General features: G+C 40.6%; 1 protein-coding gene and 1 non-coding gene across 5 annotated transcripts in view; one reads left to right on the forward strand and one right to left on the reverse strand.

Moving 5' to 3' along the window:
- The window catches only part of PARD3B (par-3 family cell polarity regulator beta), a 985,082-nt gene that overhangs the window by 51,376 nt on the left and 910,562 nt on the right, over nt 1–23,144 (reverse strand). For all 4 annotated transcript variants that reach the window (XM_081813815.1, XM_081813816.1, XM_081813818.1 and 1 more), the window contains one exon: nt 1,662–1,741. In XM_081813815.1, coding sequence (XP_081669941.1) covers nt 1,662–1,741 — 80 coding nt within the window. The remainder of the gene's footprint in view (nt 1–1,661; nt 1,742–23,144) is intronic.
- On the forward strand, nt 7,190–7,342 carry LOC115937921 (small nucleolar RNA SNORA62/SNORA6 family). The gene has a single exon (XR_004073123.2). It is a non-coding gene; the product is annotated as a small nucleolar RNA SNORA62/SNORA6 family (small nucleolar RNA).

Below are 23,144 nucleotides of genomic sequence, written 5' to 3' on the forward strand. Positions count from 1 at the left end.
AATTACTAAACTAAGCATTTGTTGCATTGTCATAAAAAGTTGATTTGCTGCCTCCTGTCTGAGAGAGTAGGGTCCTGAGGATGGACTCGTACCATGTCTCCAGTTTCCAGATTCTCAGGGCTTGATATGGAGTAGATGATTAATAGATATATGGGAAATGAATGAGTGAAGTTTATAGGGTTTTCAATGTTATTTCTGTGCTTTTGATTTGTACCAAAAAAAAAAAAAATCCATTTCCGCAGTCTGGTGCAAGTTGGCCAGGAAGACGGTAAACTGTTTCCAGTTTTTTCTTTTTTTCTTCCCTCTCATAAGAACATACTACTTTCCATCTGCCTTAACCACAATTTCCATACACTTCAACACTGAGAGCCAGAAATGTTATATTTAAAGCAAATTTTGGAGATGACTTCCATTTTTTTTTAAATGAAAACAAAATACTAGGCCAGAGAAAAATAAAGAGAGGAAAGAAATCAAGAATGAGAAAAGACTATAAGACAACATACAAAAAAAGAAAACAGGGAGAGAAATAAGATACAGTTGTATAGAGGCTTTTAAAATATTGTAGTTAGAGTATCCCACCCAATCAGTGTTAACAATTGGTTCTCCACTAGATTTGAGATTTTATTACTTTTGAAAATCAACATACTATTTATAAGAGCAGATGGTCACTTAGGCTATGCCTGTTGCAAGATCCAGGATGGTATTTTTGTAAATTCACACACAGAATTATAGCCAATGTGAAACTCAACACAGTAACTCCCACTGGGATAACACTTCAACAATTCCACTTTGATGAAAAAGCTCTATTTAAGATCCTCACCCCTCTTTTTAAAAGGAGATATTCCATAACATTTCAGTTTTCTGGCTGGCATTAACCTTTCTTTGTTTGTTTGGTTCCCCCCCGCCCCCCGAACTCAGGATTTCTCACACTCTTGCTTCACTCCCATAGTAGCTGCACTAGACATAATCTTGGAAAGTTTTCCTCTTTGTCATGGGCTACTGATAGCAGACCCAAATTATTCTTCATCTCAGAGATAAGAGCACAGGCCTTTGAGAATTGTATCTCATTTTCAGGGGTGTCTAGTTACAGTGTAAGTGGATCGTGTTGGGCCAGAATCACCAAGCGAACTTTTCCCACGCGATTATTTCCTTCCCCCACTGTGTCTGCGCCTCTCAGCAATATTTGTTGACTGCCTAGCGAACCTGGTCAGATTCTAAATCAAGCAAAGAACATCTTCCCAGGTTCACATTTCTCTCCAGCTTTTTAACACCCACACGAAGCTCCAAGGTTAAGGCTGGCTCACCCTTCCTTGGAGGTAACTGCTAGGACAGAGGATTTACTATTTTATTGTCCTTCAGCTTGGTGCAGGATGTTCAATACTATTTTTATAGCAATGGCTTAGGATTTCCATTCTGTATCCAATATTCTTGCTGACATGTTCAATTGCAATGATATACTATTTGCTTCCCTTAAAAAATAACCCAACAAGTGTTCAAATTATTAGCACAGTTGTGAAGATGGCACGAGGGTTGTCACAGACGGCAGTGGGGGAAATTATAACATATTCCTCATTTCAAAGCCAGATTTCTATTTCATGTAGATTTCTCTAAAGACATTATTTGTAGGTAAGCTGGTGATAGGAGACCCCTGAGTGATCTACCTGGGTAAGGATGCGTACTGTCTCTCCATCCCCTCAAAACGGACGTTGTGTGCATTCCCATCTGGACCCTTTCCAGACACCTGTGGAGAGAAAAGTAATTAGAGATGAAGATCCATTATACACCCTGGTTACTGACAATGCATTACAAAGTTATAATCAGCTGCTACTGCCTGCCAAAAATCAACCATGGAAAAGCAAGCAAGATCTCACTATTGCTATAGGAACTGATGATCAAGCCACAAACATGGCATTTCACAACAAAGTCACTTCTTTCAAAAAGGGTCATTGTCAAGCTGACCCCTTCCTGTCACCAAGCCAGGGAGATTCTGTAGGCTATAAGACCATTTTTTTTCCTTTTACATATGCTTTAGTTTTTAGACCAGTTTGAGACTTAAAGAAAAACAGAAATAGTACAGAGTTCTTGGAACTCAATTTCCCTATTCCTAACATCTCACGTAAGTATGGGTACAATTCTTACAATTAATGAATCAATATCAATACATTATTGTTAACTAGAGCCCACAGTTGATTTGGATTTTTACCCAACCCCTTTCCTGTTCCAGAATCCCCTATTACATTTAGTCATGTCTCTTTAGGCTCCTCTTGGCTGTGACAAGGACAGTGTTTTTTTTTCCCCCCTAAGATTTTATTTATTTGTTTGAGAGAGAGAGAACACAAATGGGAGAGCAACACAAAAGGGAGAAGCAGACTCTCTGAGCAGGGAATCCGACACAGGGCTCCATCCCAGGACCCTAGGATCAAAACCTGAGCCAAAGGCAGACACCCAACCAACTAAGCCACCCAGGTGCCCCAGGACCGTATTTTTTAAAAGTACCTTTTCCATGAAAACTTTCTTTACTAACAGGGCTTAGTGACAAACAACTGTTTACTTCGCAGCTTCCATGAAGCCCTCCCTCACCCAAACCTCACTTAGTTCTGTCCCTTAGGAACTACCACAGAGAAGTGATTGACTCTTTTCTAACTAGGGTTGATCTTTAGTATTTTTTTCCCTTCCTTTGTACTTCCTGTGTTCACCTCTCGTCCGGTCTCCTCCATCAGCCTCTGAGACTCTGAAGAGCAGTGCCTGGCCCCAGTAAGTTCTCAATAAAGCGTGCTAGTTCTGTGAATGTAATGACTTTATACGTAGTCCTTCTGCATCTATCATAGCAATCAAAAACAGGATGAACGCATCCAGGTATTTAAAAGTACTGTTGACTTGTCAATTCATCACCTGTTCGTGTCAACACATGTGGTTTTGTGGCTCGCTTATGTGCTGGCTCTTATGCTGGGCTAGCCCTCACGGAATGGGCATGGAAAGGGTAAACAGAACACCTGGACCATTATAAGAGGGAAGGGAAAGTTTGCTAGTAAGCACAGGAAGAAATGGTGTCAAGTCAGTGAGGGAAATTTTTCTAGGGAGTATTCAACTTGCAAGTTATTTTCTTCCTGCCAAAGGTTCTAGCTCTCTATGAAACCACCATCCCAGCTTGGGTGGTGTGTGTAGGGAGGGTTTATTGTGAGAGGTGTTACAAAACAAGTATACACACTCATTTAGAGTAAGAAAGACTATTTCCAGTGTCAAATTATTAGAGGAGGCTCTTCAGAGTGTGTCCTGCAAAACTTCTTTATATTTCACCAATACATGGAACAGGAATGGCCGGAATTATTTGAGTGGGCAAGAGTCCAGTGAATTACTGAGGTAAGGATGAAGATTGCACATACAAACTTAGAAGCAACTGCAGGGAGACTGAGAATTCTCTGCATTAGGATAAAAGCCCTGATTTAAACCACTGACCTTTCTAACAAAGATCAGAGACAAGGATGGTATCAGACAAACAGGGGATAAAGAAATGGCACAGAAAAAGAAGGGAAGGATAGAGTTCCTGTCCTCAGCCACTTCTATCTAAGGTTTGTTTTGTTTTTAACCTATTGGTTATGGAGGAAGAATTAGCATGAATACCAAGACTATGCTGACGATCATTTCATTGTGGTTGTTGGGCATTATGCGTATGTATCCCTAGTATGGCTCTAGACATTTACAAGTGATCTTTTTCTGGTGGCCACAAAACTCCAAGTTAATACTTTCAGCACTGTTAGGCAGAACTGGCCTGGCCCAATGGCGGCCATCCACATTCTGGTGTCTCTCAGAGGCAGCACCCAGGTGCCTCTTCTTTCTGGTGAGTTACCAGCATAAGAGATTATATGAAACGTAGGATGATCCCTATCTTAGGGAAGCTCTAGTGTTGTTGGGAAAACAAGCATCAGAAATGAAATGAAATAATTAAAGAATGATGTAGGACAACGTGTGATCCCATGCCATTCAGGCTGTTACTAACAGAAGGACAGGTGACACTGGTGAGGACAGGTGACAGTGGGAGGTGTCAGGAAAAGCTGCACGGAAGTAGCAGAACATAGACCAAAGATGGGTGGCATGCTTCCATATCAAAACTTACTCTCTTCTTCACAAAATGTGTAGATATTTAATTATTATATTTATATTGTGCATATACCATGCTTCTCTATTAACATGACATCTTTAATGCAATCATGGACTTTACTGTGGTTGTTGGGCATTACTGAGCACCTACTGTATCCCAATGCCATGCTAGCCATATATTTAAAGGAATGAACAAGGGCTGGATTTCTTCTTCACGTTGAATACAGAGGAGACAGGCCTGCAAACAATTACGGTACAATGAGATCACTGCTAGAGTGTCAGCATGAGAGAGGAGGCAGTAGGAGTCTGAAGAAACAGATACCAAAGTCCACTTGGCAGAGTTGAAGACAGCTTCATATGGGTGTTGAAGCTTCATCGAAAACTTGAATATGAATGAGAAGTTTTTGGGGGGAGAAGGTGTAGGAGTAGCAGGAGAAGGCATTCTAAGTAGAAAGAACAAAAATGAAACAATATGGAGGCATTTAAAAAAAGAAAAGCACTGTGTTTTCAGGGAAAGTCAAGATTTTGGTAAAGGAAGAAACAGAGCCTATTAAGGAAAAGGATACTAATAATAGCAACACCACCACGACTATTAGGGCTATAGCCATTATTGCCACTATGGCAACTTTTTTCTTAATGGGCTTTGGTTTTTTAGAGCACTTCCAGGTTCACAGCAAAACTGAGAGGAAGGTACAGAGAGTTCCTATCCCACTGCCCCACACACTCCGCCATTATCATCACCCCCCCACCATGTGCTATATTTGTTACAACTGATGAACTTACATTGACACATCATCACTCAAAGTCCAGAGTTTACATTAGGACTCACTATTGGGGATGTACATTCTGTTGGGTTTGAACAAATGTATGACATGTATCCATCATTAGAGTATCATACAGAATATTTTCATTGCCCTAAAAATTCTCTACGCTCTGCCTACTCATTCCTCCCTCTCTCCAAACCCATGGCAACCACTGGTCTTTTTACTGTTTCCATAGTTTTGCCTTTTCCAGAATGTCATGTAGTTGGAATCTTACAGTCTGTAGCCTTTTTTATATTGTCTTCTTCCACTTAGTAGTATGTATTTAAGTTCCAACCATGTCTTTTCATGCTTGACAACTCATTTCTTTTTAGTGCTAAATAATATTGCATTGTCCAGATATACCACTTTATCAATTCATCTACTGAAGGACATCTTGGTGGCTTCCAAATTTTAGCAATAATAAAGCTACTATAAACATTGTGTGCAGATTTTTGTGTGAAGATAAGTTTTTAATGCCCTTATGTAAATACCAAATAGTACAGTTGCTGGGTTGTATGGTCAGAGTATGAAACTGCTGAACTATCTTCCAAAGTGGTGGTACCATTTTACATTCCTGCTAGTGATGGATGAGAGTTCATGTTGCTCCACATCCTCACCAGCATTTGGGGTTGTCAGTGTTCCAGATTTTGGTCATTCTAATGGGTGTGTGGTGATATCTTATTGTTGTTTTAATTATATTTTCCTGATGACCTATGATGTGGAGGATCTTTTCATAGGCTTATTTGCTATCTGTATATCTTCTTTGTTGGGGTGTCTGTTAAGGTATCTTTGGTCCATATTTTAATTGGTTTGTGTCTTTTCTTATTATGGGGTTTTAAGAGTTCTTTGTAGTTTTCAATAACAGTCCTTTATCATATCATATGTGTCTTTCGCAAACATTTTTTTCCAGTCTGTGGCTTATCTTTTCATTCTCTTGACAGTGTTTATTGCAGAGCAGAACTTTTTAATTTTAATGAAGTCCAGGTTACCAATTCTTTCTTTCATGGATCTTGCCTTTGGTGTCATATCTAAAAAAGTCATTACCAAAACAAAGATCATCTAGATTTATTTTCTATGTTATCTTCTAGTAGTCTTATAGTTTTGCATTCTAAATTTGGGTCGTGATTCATGTTGATTTTTGTAAAGGGTGTAAGGTCCGTGTCTAGATTCATTTTTTTTTTAAAGATTTTATTTATTTATTTGATGAGAGAGACACAGTGAGAGAGGGAACACAAGCAGGGGGAGTGGGAGAGGGAGAAGCAGGCTTCCCGCAGAGCAGGGAGCCCGATGCGGGGCTTGATCCCAGGACCCCGGGATCATGACCTGAGCCAAAGGTAGACGCTTAACCACTGAGCCACCCAGGCACCCCAGATTCATTTTTTTTTACATGTTGAATGTCCAGTTTTTCCAGCACCATTTGAAAAGACTATCTTTGCTCCATTGTATCATCTTTATACCTTTGTCAGATGCAAAAATAAATATTTATTTGGGTTTATTTCTGGGCTCTCTATTCTGTTTCATTGATCTATTTGTCTGTTCTTTCACCAATACCACACTGTCTTGATTACTATAGGTCTATAATAAGTCTTGAAGTTGGGTAGTGTTAGCCCTCCAACTTTGTACTCCTTCAATATTATGTTGGCTATACTAGGTCTTTTTCTTCTCCATATAAACTTCAGAATCAGTTTGTTAAGATTCTTTAGAATCAAGAAAATAACTTGCTAGGATTTTGGCAGACAGCACATTGAATCTATAGATCAAGTTGGGAAGAACTGACATCTTGATAATATTAAGTCTTCTTATCCATGAACATGAACTATCCATCCATTTATTTGGTTTTTCTTTGATCACTACTACAATTTAACACTTACTTGATATTTACTGTTTGTCAGGCAAAATGCTAAATGTTTTATTTTCATCAGCCCAGTCAATCTTTCCCATAACCCCAATGGTTGGCCCATTTTTTAAATGAGAAAACTAAATAGTTACCCAAGGTCATATAGCTAGTGCATGGAAAATCTGTGACAAAGATCAGGTCTGTCTGACCCAGAGTCCAAGCTCTGGAGATACCCCCATGGGCCACATCTTGGAGGAGCTCGTATGCCATGCCAAGGAACTTGGTTTGACCCTTAGGTGATGGTGAAGTCATTGAGAATGACTACTTGATAAGTGATGGGACATGTTTACAGGTTGGAGAGATTACTTTTGCCATAGTGTGGAGGTTCCAGTGATAGTTTGAGCCAGAGATGATGAAGGCCTAACCTAGGGGATATACAAAAAGATAAAGGCCCACTCACTGTTAGAGCTTGGAGTGAGGCCACTGGCTGGCCAATGAACTCACAAATACAGGCAGCATGCTACATGAGGGGTGAATCTTTTACCAACACCACCAAGGGTTCTGGCCCAATGGGTGGAGTTCCATAGTAATTCTGGCTACAAGTACAATTCAAATGTGTCAGAACTTTAAGAAAAAATGAAAACATTTTCAAATGACCTGTGTTTTCTCCTGCTTTTCTCCATATTTCTTAACTGCCTGGGCCTCTCAGGTATTACTGGGCCTTTCTGCTTTCAGAGCACCTTGATGAATCCTGCTAAAAGGGAGCTCACTCAGTGGGCCTGCTGTGGTAGATGTTGGCTAGGGAGGTTCTGCGCATGCATGGCACCATTTCCCGTGAGCACCCATGGGCGGTCATGTCTGATCTCTACTTCTACAGGGTCCTGAAGAGATTGAAAAGGAAGAGCAGGCCGCTGCTGAGAAGGCTGTGACCAAGGAGGAGTTTCAGCGTGAATGGATGGCTCCAGCTCCTAGATTCACTGCTATTCAACCTGAGGTCGCAGACTGGTCTGAAGGCAAGCAGGGGCCCTCCGTGCCTCTTCAGCAGTTTCCTCCTGAGGACCGGAGTGCTCAGCCGGTCACTGAAGACTAGTCCACAGCTCCCACTGCTCAGGCCACTGAATGGGTAGGAGCAACCACCGGGTGGTCTTAAGCTGCTCTTCCACAAAGGCAAACAAAATGGAACTAAGGTTGGCAGAAAATAAACAGTTTCTTAAAAAAAAGAAAAAAGATAAAGGCAAGGGAGTGATATAAGAATATTAAGGGGGACAGGTTCAGTAGGACTGACTGAGGATTAATAGGAAGGATGTGCCTAGAATAATGTACAATTTTCTGAGCTTAGCAACTAGGTGGACTTGGTAATCATCACCAAGAGGGAATAAGGGAGGATGAGATTTAGGGGCAAGGGTACAGTGGGAGGAGGGGATACTTAGATATACCAAGCTTGAATGGGCCATCTGATGGTGATGTCTCATAGATAAATGAGTGTAAAAGTTTGCAACACCGAAGCCTGGACTAGAGATGGAGAATTGGGAAATACAGGGCCTATGGATGGTACCTAAAACCTTGGGAAAGAGTTAGAATGCCCAGGGAGAATCTGTAGACACAGAATAGAAGAAAAGACACGCAATGGAAACAGAAAATAATACCAGTAATACTCTTAGGAACACTGTAATTTAAGGGGCAGACAAACACAAGTTGAACGCAGGAGGAAATCTGAGGAGGTCTAGACCAGTAGTTGGTCTGGAAGACAACTAGGAGAGAGTGTTATCGTAGAAATCAAGAGAAAAAGCATTCCATGAATGAGGGTGTGGCCAACAGTGTCAAAAGCAGTCAAGAACTGCAGTAAGAGGGCGCCTGGGTGGCTCAGTCGTTAAGCGTCTGCCTTCGGCTCAGGTCATGATCCCAGGGTCCTGGGATCGAGCCCCGCATCGGGCTCCCTGCTCCGCAGGAAGCCTGCTTCTCCCACTCCCCCTGCTTGTGTTCCTTCTCTCGCGCGCTCTCTCTGTCAAATAAATAAATAAAATCTTTAAAAAAAATAAAATAAAAAATAAAAGAACTGCAGTAAGAAAAGGTCTGTAGTCAATATGGTATGTTGGTAGGCTTTACCCAAACCTTCCCCCCTTGCAGAGCGTCACCCTGAACTACCGGGCTCAGAAAGCTAGACCGGCCTTTCCCAGAATGCCCTTGTAGTCAGTGTACTGGTCTGATTTAAGATGGGCCATTGAGGAAGTGGCCACACTTCCACTGTTTATTCTGGCAACAGTGACCAAAGATGTGTTTGGTTTCCTTGGCAGTTTTAGCAGATGTGTCATTGCAGGTTTCTGGGGTGGAGCGTAGCTTTTGTAGCTAGCTTTGGAGTTGGCAGCACTAAAGATGGCTTCCTGATTGTGGCACTTTCCCAATTATGGTGGCTCCTGAGACAGGCATTGTTGTGTGGCTCTGGAACCAAAAGCTTTCTTAGAGAGGTGGCAGCAGCTCCCTTGGTAGCCTGGTTCTGTAGCATGGCTTGAGAAATCATTCCTGAAAGCTTAGCCAAGATTATGTTTCTTTATCTGTCCTTGAGATTCTGTAAGCCCATTAGTATGGCATAATAAATTTGTTCTTGCTTAAACCAGCTAGAGTGGATATTGTTCTCTGTAACTGAACAGTGACTAACGTAAGTTCTGCAGAAGTGTCTGTGGGAATTGGCAATGAGATGGTGATCGGTGCTTTATCGAGAGTGATTTCTGTGGATTGATGGGGAGAGAAGGCAGGACTCCACAGTATTGAAAATCTTTATCGCTTTCCCCCTAAAAAGAAAGAAAAACCCAAAACAACCAAAACCAAACACTGGTTGTACTGTCTTATGCTATCACGCCGAGAAAATAAGATTAATACTTTCAAGGAAATAAACATTTGTTAGTATCTCCTAAGTGGAGTCATTTGCTATGTACTCTAAAACAGAGAGATGAGAAAAAGTCCTCTCCCTCAGGGACACGGTGTTAGTTAATGGAAATGATGGGAATAAATTTGTGTTCCATCATTTAAAAAACACATTGAACTGATTTTTCTCCCTAAATCATTGAAAGATGACCTCTGTTAACATTTTTAATATATACATATTTTAAGGGCATATAGTTTTCTCCCCCAACTATTTATTATTGGTATTTTGCTGTGCTACCAGATATATTTCACAAACATAAATTTTAATAGCTACATAACATCCCATATATGGATAAATCATAATTTATCTAATCTCCTCCTATAACTTGATCAACTTTTATATCCTAATCAGAAATAGTAGCAATACGGACTATTGTGTCGGGTACCAAGATTCTTGCAAATAGCTGTGAATTGAGGGTAGGAATTTGCAGATAGAGGATTGCCAAAGATAAACTAATTATAAGTTGTAGCTAGGTCCTTAGGAAGTCAGGTCACTTTAGGAGGGAGTGAGGAGAAAGAGAACAGGCACAGGCATTTATAAGCTCATTTTCTCATTTTGCTCGGTGTGCAGTAAAACTCAGAAATGTTCCTGCTTCCAGCACTCCTTATCAGGTAATTTCCCTCATCATAAAAAAATAAGGTCAGCGGCTTTGATCCAATTAATTTTTTTAAAGAAGCCCTTTATCCCACTTGGTATCAAGCAGGTTGTTTTTTTTTTAATGTAATGACCTAAATATATGTCTGATAGAAATAATTTTGACTTAAGCCATAAGGGAAACCTAGTCTTTTCCAAAACAATGTAATGTTAGAACTTACGCTTAGATTTGGGGCATATTTATCTTTCTCTACTAATAAAGCTCAGGAAGAGAAACTTCAGAGAGCTTATTCAAAAACAACCAGAGAGGCCCACGCTTGGTGTGCCTTGCGGTGGTGATCCTGTTTGGCTGGCTCATGACAGCCTCTGACGGCCTATCAGGAAGGTCTGGTGTACGCAGAATGTTGAATTAAGATGCTTTTAGTCCATGGGAGTTCTCCCAATTTCATTCACTCAATGCCTGCTGGCTGGGATGTTAAGAGCCTTGTTAATATAAAGCTATTAGTCTTTTCTCTACAAAAGCAAGGAGCTTGCTGGTTACATTCAGGGTTCCTTAAATTAGTATGTATTTCTACCTCAGTATTGCTGGAATCAGCAGTTTCACAAAGCAATATACTAAAGAGGTCATTTAACCCCCGATTTCTCCCATTTGCAGATTAATGGCAGTGGGGAAGATTTAATGCCCTTTCAAACATGTTTTAACAATTCATTACAAATAAAAGAATAAATCACACAAGATTTTCTGCAAATGTCTGATGATAAAAAGTGGAAACAATTCAAAATTAACATGTTTCCCAGTTCCCACAGGTTGGGACCCATTTTTGCCAATGTTGTCATTTATGTCCCTTAAGTCAGTTTTCCTGAGGAAGTTTAAAAGCTGCTGTGACAGAAACGTGCCGCAAAGTTGCAATCTGGCTGATTCACCTGTATGCGACATCCTCATTTACAAATAGGTCCTGCTCGGATCCGTTACACAGAAGTGCGTTGCATGCTGCCAGACCCATCATAAGATTAAGATGCAAAGTATAAAAATTTAGATGCCATTTTAGGAAACACGCCTTTCATTTCAAGTTGGTAACATGACAGATATTTTTAAGCAGTTTCCAGAAGCTTTCTTTTAATTACATTCCTCTTACTTAGCTATAGGTCTGGCTCGAAGATTTTTGAAGGAAACAACATGATGAAAATGTCTAAAAAACTTAGGAACTTGTCTTTGAGCATCTTCTAATATGAAGACATTCTGCTGAAATGCTACATATTTGGAGCAAAACTCACCATACTTCATTTAAACAAAAAGAAACTAATCAAAATAGGTTGTAAATGATTTCTCTTTGGCAATGTGAAGTATATTATGCTGGAGATATGTATTTAGAAATATGCTGTCTAGAGAAGCAAAAGTACACACACTCTTTCAAACCATTATTTCTGAAGTGTTTATTTTCTCTAATTTAATTTCAGTAATTTTGTCAAATAACTGGGTATTCAGTTTATAGACTAGTTTAGAACATCTGCTAGTTTAGAAAATACAGCAAATAAAAATATTTTAAAAATAACTCTTGGGGAAGCCTTTTAACCATTCTGTGCCTATATTTTCCTCCCTTGGAAAATCCTGGAGTAAAAATAAATCCTTAAAGTCCCTTCTAACTTACATACATTTATAAAAGTTATTTTGCATATAGTTTCCACATTAAGTTAACTGCTTCCACCTCATTAATATGGTAACCCTACATCTGTAACATAATTACTTTAAAGCTGAATGACAGACAGCAAAGTAATCTGCAACATTATAAAATTATAACACATTCATTGGGATTTCAGCATTCAATCTTATGCTAGCATGACCCAAATACTAGCCATATGTACACTGGGCCATGGTGTCTTGATAACCTGAATTCCCTCTCTTCTGATTGTCTTCAGAGAAAATAAAATCAGACATCTCCTGCCCAGCTCTGTTTGTGCCTGGGCCTAAGATACAGTTACCATAGAAACTATGATTATGGATACAATTTTACAAATTTGGCTTCATCTATCAGATGCACTTTGCATGTGAGTGAGTGTGTATGTGTGTGTGTGTGTGTGTGTGTGTGCACGCACATGTGCATATGTGTCTTGCCAGTGAGCGTGAAGAGCACACTCTGGCTCTCCATCTTTAATTAAAGAGCCAGACACCATCTCATTTCCTTTCCCCATCTGTCCACCTACAAATAGAGATATTGCAACACTGGCTGAAATCTAAACTTTTACTTGAGAGAAGGCAATTTCTGATGAAAAGAATGAAGAGAAGGTATTAGGAAAAACATTACCCTAATAAATCTGTTTACGTGTCCTATATTTTCCAGGAATGGAGTAAACAGGAATTTAGTGGGGTCTCAGTCAGTAACATTAATCACCAGCTGCTAGTATCCAATATTTATTGAATTTGGTTTTGACTCATTTCTTGGATGTTATGTGTGAGTTATTTATGCCTCAGCTGTTTTATTTTTAAAAAGATTTATTTATTTATTTATTTATTTATTTATTTATTTATTTATTTATTGAGAGCGTGAGCAGGGTAGGGGTGGAGGGAGAGAGAGAGACAGAGAGACAGAGAGAGAGAGAGAATCTCAAGCAGACTCCATGCTGAGCATGAAGCCTGATGCGGGGCTCGATCCCACAATCTTGAGATCATGACCTGAGCCGAAATCAAGAGTCAGATGCTCAATCAACTGAGCCACCCAGGCACCCCTGTTTTATTTTTATTATACTCTGTGACAGTCAGTGTTCTTACTCATTTTAAAAGAAAAAAGTTGACCCTCAAAATATGCCAAATCATAAAATGACATAACAGTTTATTCATATTATTTCTTATGAGTTCATACTATCTCTTTTAACTAATAGGTCTTATAAAGGATATTTAGTGATGAAAGCTCTCTAGTATACTTAAAATATACTTGCATTTATAAAGACTAAACAATGTAAACATACATACAATTTCAAGCTTCTCATAATGTTTTCTTTTCCTAGTTCAGTCCTTGGGCAGGTTCCAGTCAGTCCCATTACTAGAAAAAAGATGACTAGAAAGAAATGACTTTCTGTAACACTGTGTGATCCGTATCATGAGCTAGAATTAATGCTATCATTTCCATTTCTGCCTCACGTTACACACAAGAGAAGGAGAGTTCAGATAAAGTTAAAGCAACTTGCCAAAAGTTCATACAGTGGCAAGGCCAAGATGTGAACTCAGTCCACTCTCAATGCCGTCTCATAGGTTGGCAGTGATCATTCCAGTTACTGTAGCTCTAGTTCCTAAACAAAGAACAGAGACAAAAGACTTGAACGTTCAGATGAGCTTATGGGGGCAGTGGGGTGGGACATGTGAAAACACGACTGTCTGCAAGCATTTTATGGCTGAGTAATATTCCATTGTATATATATACATATATATATGTATATATATACCACATCTTCTTTAACCATTCATCAATTGATGGACACTTGGGCTGTTTCCATAATTTGGCTATTGTAGCTAATGCTGCTATAAACATCGGGGTGCGTGTATCCCTCTGAATTAGTAGTTTTGTATTCTTTGGGTAAATACCTAGGATTGTGATTGCTGGATTATAGGGTGGTTCTATTTTTGACTTTTTAAGGACCCTCCATACTGTTTTCCACATTGGCTGCACCAGTTTGCATTTCCGCCAACAGTGCAAGAGGGCTCCCTTTTTTCCCCATCCTTGCCAACACCTGTCGTTTCTTCTGTTGTTGATTTTAGTCATTCTGACAGGTGTGAGGTGATATCTCATTGTAGTTTTGATTTGCATTTCCCTGATGATCAATGATGTTGAGCATCTTTTCATGTGTTAGTTGGCCATCACTGTGTCTTCTTTGGAAAAATGTCTGTTCATGTCTTCTGATCATTTTTTAGTTGGAGTATTCATTTTTTGGGTGTTGAGTTTTAAAAGTTGTTTTATATATTTCGGATACTAACCCTTTATCAGATATGTCATTTTCAAATAGCTTCTCCTATTCTGTAGGTTGCCTTTTAGTTTTGCTGATTGTTATGGTCACGGTCATCACTGCCAGACCGCTGAACTCCAGTTGCCGGGAATAGTTATTGCGTATAGCTGGAGGCACTGATATATGCCTATATGTTAACTTTTGGCACACCAAAAGTAATTTTTAGTAAAAAATCATGTTTTATAAACAAGAACAGGCTGTATAATGTACAGGTTTTGTTTTCAGTATTCATGCACTGTGTCAGTCTATTAATTTGGTTTACACAAGACAAGGGAGCTTCACTGGAGTTGGGACGATTCTGCTTTCTTGAGCCACTGCATTCTCAAAGCCTGACACCTCACCTTGTTCATGAATATTTACTGAGCCCATAAAATAGAAGTCTCACACATCTACTCAGTGGCACTTAACAGAGAATCAGCTTCCATAATGGCTAGCTATCTTTTTGAACATGACCTGTTAAATAGCACAACATGTATCATCAACATTTTGTTTTAAAGTTTATTTATTTATTTGACAGAGAGACACAGCGAGAGAGGGAACATAAGCAGGGCGGGGGTGAGTGGGAGAGGGAGAAGCAGGCTTCCTGCCGAGCAGGGAGCCCGATGCGGGGCTGGATCCCAGGACCCTGGGATCATGACCTGAGCCAAAGGCAGACGCTTAACGACTGAGCCACCCAGGCGCCCCATCAACATTTTTTTAAGGAGGTTTTTATGGCATCTGTCCTATGGTTCAGTCTTATTAAGACTGCCATTTTCAAGCTCTTTTGTTTACATAGTTCTGATTTTTCCCTTTCCCTTAAAAATAATTTTTAAAACATACATTCTAACAATTTAGATTTAAACTTGGATCTGGCATGTAAGTCAAACCGTTAGGAACCTCAGTTGTGTAATTGCTTGGAATGAGGGAAGATTCCTAAGAGCTGAAAATAATAGTAGCGTAATAGGAGAACCTTACACGGTAGGATAGATTGCTGTGTCCGCTGGGCACAGCTACTGTTGATCTGAAGAGCTACCTCAGTGTTTAGCACCCACTGGAGTCACAAAGTAACCTGACCATGCTACCATTAATGCTGAAATCACACACATGTTAATCTGAAATTTGTATTAACCAAATTAGTTTGCAACTGACTATTGTATCAGCAGAGGTCAAGTTCTAGAAAGATGAATGAAGACAAGAGGAAGAGAAAAAGAGAATTAAACAAATGACATTCTGAAAATCGATGTTCTTGTGTCAGAACCTGGTTTGAAAAACCAAACCCCCATGTCCATTTAATGATTTTCTTTCTTTCTTTCTTTTATTAAGATTTATTTATTGATTTATTTATTTGAGAGAGACAGAGAGAGAGAGAGAAAGGTGGGGGTGGCGGGGGGAGAAGCAGACTCCCTGCTGAACAGAGAGCCCAACATGGGGCTCCATCCCAGGACCCTGAGATCATGACCTGAGCTGAAGGCAGATGCTTATCCGACTGAGCCGCCCAGGTGTCCCCATTTAATGATTTTCTATTAACTAGTAGATAAAAGTTTTCAGTAACCTGTAGCGACCGAATTTTCCAGCTTTATCTCATCTCTCTCACACATATTCAATGACTTGATCCCGCTGGATATTTTATAGCTCCTACACATGCACTTTGGTGCCCGTTCCAGAATGCTGGCTCCTGCAGTTTTGGTAACTCTTCCCGTGGTCAGGTCAGTGCCCTAAACATATCAAGGGCTCAATAAATGCTTATCGTGTGAATGAATAAAGCAACAAATGTTGCTCTGATTGGTTGTATTTACTGACTGTGAAGGGACAAGAATAGGCAAAAGTAGGAGTAGATAAAAATAGATTCTGTAGAAGGCGGTGAGAACATCAAAACAGTGGTGAACAGAGGAGGGAGGCTTGAAAGAGGGGTGTCAATGGAAAGAGAAATAAAAACCCCGAAAACAAAGAAGTGTTGTAAAAGAGAAAGGGAACAATGGAACGAAATAAGCTAGGCTATTGCAATCTGTTCTAATTTTTAGTATACAGATAATTCCTGCCCTAAGTAGCTCTCCATTCATCAAACTCTTGGAATCATTCGGAACACTCCCTACCTTTACCAGGCTGGTAATACAACTTTGTTCATCTGGTGAGATGTGTATATATAGCATCTTGTTCTCAAAGTCTTTAAAATGTGATTTTTTTTTCAAGTCAACATTTAAAGTTGGATTTGATAGAATCATTTAATTGGGCATTGATTCATCTACACAGAACTCATTACTGAATTCTTCAATTTCACCAACAAAATTCCCTTCCAAATTATCTTTTATAAGCTAGAAGTCCAAATGCTCTGAAAACTTTGCCAAATAAAAAGCTTTTAGGTTTCTAGTGCTGGCTGGACACAAACCCGTGGAAGAGTGTTGAAGAATAATGCATGCCTGCCAACTGCCAGATATGATTGCTTTTCGCATAATTAATGTCATTCTTGCTGTTCGAGTACCATTCCCATCCTCTAATAATTTCCATTAATAGAGGAAGTTTCTGCAATAATTTTTGCATCCTGAACAACCACCATGGCTTCTATAGACCTTTTAATCAAAATAATGGCAATGAGTGAAAAGGGGACGGTTAGAGATATTGCTATAACCCTGGGTTGCATTTGCTTCATCATTGTTTTCAATCTCCAAAACCTGTCCAAAGAGCTCATCGTGTTATTATGTCAATTAGACCTTGGTGTTTTGATTTCAATAGCACTGAACTATATGAATTTATACCATGAAGAGAAGAGTGTATTAAGCGAGTATATTGGGCAATCCATCTACCCCCAAAAATGTTAAAAGAGAGTATTTTTTTTTTAAAGATTTTATTTATTTATTTGACAGAGAGAATGAGAGAGAGAGCACATGAGAGGGAGGAGGGTCAGAGGGAGGGAGCTAAGCAGGGAGCTAAGCAGGGAGCCCGATGTGGGACTCGATCCTGGAATTCCAGGATCATGACCTGAGCCGAAGGCAGTCGCTTAACCAACTGAGCCACCCAGGCGCCCAAAAGAGAGTATTTTTAAAAAAGCAACAACAAAAGATGAGCCGATGCAAACAGAAGCTCGAGTCCTGTAAAATATGATAATTGTATAATACTTCAAGCTGAAGCTTCCAGTAGCGGAAGTGATAGACCAGCTGCAAATCATACCCCTAAACCCGCCAATTCACACTGTTTTTTATTATGATGTTGCAAAATCAAGAACTCCGTTCAGGACATAAAATTATGCAAATATACCGAGAGCAACAACAACAACAAAAATCAGCCCAAGTTTCTTATACGAGCCAAGAAATGAATGTAGCATAATGGCACAGTAGCCGTCTCCCCTACCAGGGAGGGGTGCCATAGCTGCAGCTAACGGGGTCTAGAAATGCCGTCCTGGACTTCCCCTCTAAGCTGAATACTGATATTTAAATGAGGAACAAGGGCACAAGGAGACCAGCGCCGAGAGTCTCCCCTAGGTTCCCGAGCAGGTTTGCAAATTGTGAGTCTCCACCAAAGCCTCCTTCTCTGCCTCAGATGCTTTGAAAACACCTCTAACCTCATGGGCCTCATCATGACGCCACTTGAGCAGGAATCACTTGCTCTGGACAGTGACCTGGGGTGAGGTGGTGGCTTCAGCTTTGGAGACTGTGTTCAGTGACCTGATTAAAGCTTGCAAGCCAGGTCCCTATGTTCTTGAGGAGAGAGTACAGAAACAATGCTTGTGCATGGGTTTTAATAGCCATTGTGAACATAAAACACAGCTGGTCATTGATTGTAACAGCTGTGCTTCCACTTGGTGAAAAATCTGGTGGGGATGCAGGCGAGGACAGGGCCATGAGCATGGGCTGGCTTCGGGGCTTGGATGCACGGGCACCCAGCCATGCAGCCAGCAGCATGCACATAGGCTTCCTCTAGAGGCCGACCCCTAAGGGGTCAATGCCAATTTGCAAACTATCTGTCATTTCTAAAAAGTGCTCACTGTCTAGTTCCTACATACATGTAGGATGAATGATATGTCACTACATACAATACTCACAAAGGATGTTGCAATGATCAAAGTCTGTGCTCCTACATTATCTGACACATTCATGCCACTCCTTGACCAGGAAAAAGGCAGGTGTTATAAATTCCTTGTAAGGCTCTTTTGTTTAAAGAGAGAGGCACAACGGGAAGATGATCCTGAAGAGCACCACTGTTCCTGCAGAGCCCCGGGTCCCTCCATCCTAACTGGAAAGTGACCTGCTTGCAGACTTTCTAACTGGACACTGAGTGGCGTGGTCTCTGGCCCACACAAGGAGCTAGCACTGAGGTTAGGAGCGCTTCTTCCAGACAAGACTGGCTGGGCTCGATTCTCATCACCCACCCACTGTGTAACCTTGAGCAAGGTCACTTCTGAGCCTCGGTCTTCTCCCCTCATTGATCTCAGTTTTCATCATGAATGTGGTTAATAATAGTACCTACCTCAGATGGTGGTTGTGTGGATTAAATGGTCCGATGCATGTAAACTACAAAGTGTGTATCATCCATATACAGTGTACTTATATGTTCAGTCAATCCGAGTCGTTGCCAATGCTGCTGCAGTTACATGGAATCTGATCTTTCTTTTAGTAAGGAAAACACCTGGAGAGAATTTTTTTTCCTGTTCTGTAGAGTTTATTTCTATGACCCTCTGCCTAGCCCTGGCTAAGCCAATGGAAGCTTCTTCAGCGATACTGTTCTAAAAACAGTCCTGGGAAAGAGAGTGAAGAGAGAAAAAAAGAAGAGGGTGGGGGGGGAGAGGGGGAGAGAAGAAGAGAGAGAGGGAAGGAGGGTGGGAGAGAGAGAAAGAGAGGGAAAGGGTAGGGTCAAGTGAGGGGGAGAGAGAGAGCAATAGGAAAGGAGGGAGGAAAAGAGGGAAGGATAAGGGAGAGAGGGGGAGGGGGTAGGGAGAGGGGAGGGAGAGAGAGAGAGAGAGAATTCTTACTTTCTCTCATAAAAGAGCCTATTTTCTGTGCTTTTTATATACAAGATGAATGGCTGGAATGATATGACATATTTAAAAGATGATATATGTATTCATAGGTCTCTGTGTGTACACATGTATGCATGTCTATGTATGTGTGATGTATGTATATGGATTTATGCAGACACATACACACACAATCATCTTACTGTGGTTCACAGAAACTATTCAATGCCTAGAATAAAGCTTAAATTCCCCAATGTGATATCCACAGTTTCACAGTCTACTGTGGTCATCATCGTTGTCATCCTCCTCCCCCGCCTCATCTTTGCAGCTCCATTTCCTGCCACTTCACCCTGTGTACACCTTCTGAACCATGGGTCCTTTCCTGACCCCCATGTACCTGCACACTTTCTCATCCTGCTCAGCTCATCCTTTGCCCTTCCCATCACCACCCTGGGAAACTCTTCCGACAGACCTATTCACTTCCTATTTTCTGAGAGCCTAGAGTATATCTTTTACATACTTAGAGTGTTATCTTACAATGATCTTTTATGATGGTATTTATTAACACTTGTTGTCCAGCACATTTCACGCTCAGTAAATGTTGGATGATTAAAAAAATGAGCCATTTAAATGAAAAAAGTAATCTTGAAGGTGAGACGTAACACAGGCAAGCAGAGAAACACATAATCCTAAACTAACCAGAGAAAACAAACTTGAATTAACCTAGCTGGCCTACCTCAAGAGGCTATTCACAACTGGATACAGCACTCCAATTCATGGGGAACATTAATTCCACTGCATGGAGTGAAGTCAAGAAACAATCTTCATTGTGATTTAGGCATTTAACAGTACAGATGTGAAGTGTGCATTTTATTACATTATTGAACTGTTTGGGATCAAACATAAGTACCAGTACCCCTACTGACTGAGTGGGGAGTGCATAACAACAGCTGGATCCCTTCCCAGGGCAGAAGGGGCTCTGTGCACCGGGTAGGGAGTGAGCCCACCTTCATCCGCTGACCTCAGTCATTCTGTTCGAAGTCCTACCACACTCTTTTGGTGGCTTTTCCTAAATGAGTGCAATCCCAGGGTTAGAGCCACATTGTGGAAGAAGGCCTTTCTTTCAGAGAAGCCAAGATTCAGAGTCTGAAGGGAAGCATCATGGAGCAGGAGGGCAGCAGACAGGAGAAAGAAAAAGAAAAAAAAGAAAAGAAGCCAACACTCGACATGATTCTCTCCAGGTGAAGAAACAAAATTCCAACTTTGGCAGCTAAGCATTTGAAATGCCAGTTGAGCGCCATTTAGATGACTTCCCACATTTCAGAAGAAAAACGTTTATCTACTTAATTGAGGGAGCACTCCTTGTGCCCCAGTACAATATGCAGGTTGAGCAGAAATCAGCACCTATTTATTATCTACGACTGCTTTTTACTGTTTCTGTGGGCTCAGTTGGGGAATCGTGAGGTGATTTATAAACTTTAGTCTAATTCTTCTAACATCCCTCAGATGTAGGCAAAAGGATAAACAGGGATCTCGACTCATCAATGTAATGAAATTAAGAAAGTGAAAATTTAGGATGAATTTTACAAGGAACCTACTATGGTGTAATCCATTAGGATGAAGGATAATTTCCCAAGGGGGGGTTGATCTGTATGTTAGAAAATGTATAACGCCCATTCATAATGTATTTGTGACAGACGTAATGCCATGTCCATCTATAAATCAGATTTGCCTTCTGTGCAAAGCCCCAGAGTCCTTCTTACTGAAGGCTATCCTCATGGGCACTGACCGGAGAGGATTTAAAATCCAAAGGGCCCAATTACTAAAAATCCTCCATCATATAATTGGACTTTGGTATGGAAAATAACACCAGTATTAATCCAAGTCACTTGGAAGGAAGTAGAGAGAGTTTCATCTCCCAATTCTGTCAATTGGTCCAGCATAGTGTAGGGGCTGGGTCTCTTTGAGCATCCTCCCCAAGGGCCATGGGGAACTCACGAGGGAAACTCACTTTTACTCTGCAGACAGCAAAACTACATAAATTATGCTAGCAATCCACAAATGAGTTACTGACCATATGAGGAACACTGAATTTAAGCTTTGGAAGTTCACAGGGGAAACATCATTTTCAATTTGAGGGTCATCCACTGGGAGCAACTCATCCATACAAAGAACGAGTAGAATCATCTGTCCTTAGGATCAGAGACCAGAGACCATAACTCAAAGAGCAGCAAAATGCGAGTGGGAGCAGGAGAACTCAATGCTTTGGAAAGAATAGGCATGGAGCCCTTTTCATGCCATTCCTGAAAACATAGGAGCATGTGGTTTGAAAGTTAACCAAGTCGTTTTTTTAGAAGCTCAAAATTCAATTCAGCATGCAACAGGTTCAATGGTGCTCAACTCAGTTACCAGCCACCACACTTGCTCTACCTTGCCATTCTTACTCAATGGGAATTCAAGTACCTGCCCATAGTAAATACCTTTAAAAATCCCCAATTGCCCAATATTCATGGAAAGCACACTGTAAGAACCTACAAAAAAGAGAACAATCTTATTAAAGGGTTTTAGGTCCACTCCAATTTTCATTAGGCTTGCTGCCAAGTTTTTTATTTTTTATTTTACTTTTTATTTATTTATTTATTTATTGCCACGTTTTTATTAGACTCACCCTGATTGCTCCTCAACCTACCCTTGTGGTTTAACACAATATAGCACCGTTGGGCATGTTTACTGTCAGAAAGGATAACATACCAAGAAATGCAACTTGGGCTAAAATTCTCTATAGCAAAGGCCCCAAAGAAAAATGTCCCAACACTGCAACATGTTTCTAATGGCTAATTTCTGAGTCATGGAAATCTGGGATCCTTCAAACATGGGAACCCGGCTGTTGCGTGAGGAGTTATAGCAAAGAAAGGGTGGCCAGACCTACCTGGTATAAAAGAGGTAATTGTGCAGGTGGTGGAGTGGACTCACCTATCTCTAGGGATGGGAACCCTTTCACTGGGTAAAGTCTTCAATCTCTTGTTCTTTTAAATATGTGAATCAAAGAGACCCATTAAGTCAGGTCCTATATCAGTATTTTCAGAGACTTCTGAAGCAAATATATTTCTTTTTATGTTACACATATCCCAATAATAGCAGTGGTGTTGTATAACCAGAAGGCTAGTATTCAGTTTGAACAGAATAGTTACTTACAAGTTGCAATGAACCACACTGGCCATGCTTTGTGTGACCAATAACAGAGTTGCAAGCTACTGTTAGTACGTATCTCAAAGGATAGTTTAGTTTTGAATTGTCCTATGACACCTTTAGGCATGGAAAAAGTACCACAGTAAGGAGTCTTAGACCACGACTCTGCCCCTTTTCTACCTGTGGATGGGGGACCACTCTGAGGATCAGTTACACAAGGCTGGAGCACGTATGAAAGGAAAGGCAGGCCTTAGATGTGTGTGATGTGCATGCTCAGTGGCTATGACTACTTCCTCTTTCCATCACCCACGGAATTTAGAGGTGGCTGCATTCCATGGTACTGCTGGTAGTAACATCAGAAGGAAGCAGAGAAAATGTGATGATGGGGCCGATGTGTCTGCACGCTAGCCATGGAGCTAGGAAATAATGCATGGCGGAACTCCAGTCTCATCTGCACGCAACCTCTGCAGAGTGGAAAACTTCTGTGTCACGATTAGGAACAAATCTGTCTGTAGAATGGTCTCTGGCATAGATAATCTGGAGCGAAATCATAGGTCATCTCTCCTGAAAATCACTTGCCTTAGGTGGCCCTTCAAAAGAAAAGAGCAAACTACACCCATTGCCAGCCCTTTATACTCTTTTCTAAGCAAGAGTAGGATGCATTGTATGTGCATCTTAGGAAATCAGAAATAACAGTCATCAGGGAGGACGGGTAAGTAGCAGACTTAATAATTTGGCTCCTAAAGATTCCTGCGGTTTTGAACTAGTTAACCTCTC

This window comes from Leptonychotes weddellii, chromosome 3 (genome assembly GCF_054177405.1).
Source record: "Leptonychotes weddellii isolate Sample4059 chromosome 3, ASM5417740v2, whole genome shotgun sequence".
Classification (NCBI taxonomy): Eukaryota; Metazoa; Chordata; class Mammalia; order Carnivora; family Phocidae; genus Leptonychotes; species Leptonychotes weddellii.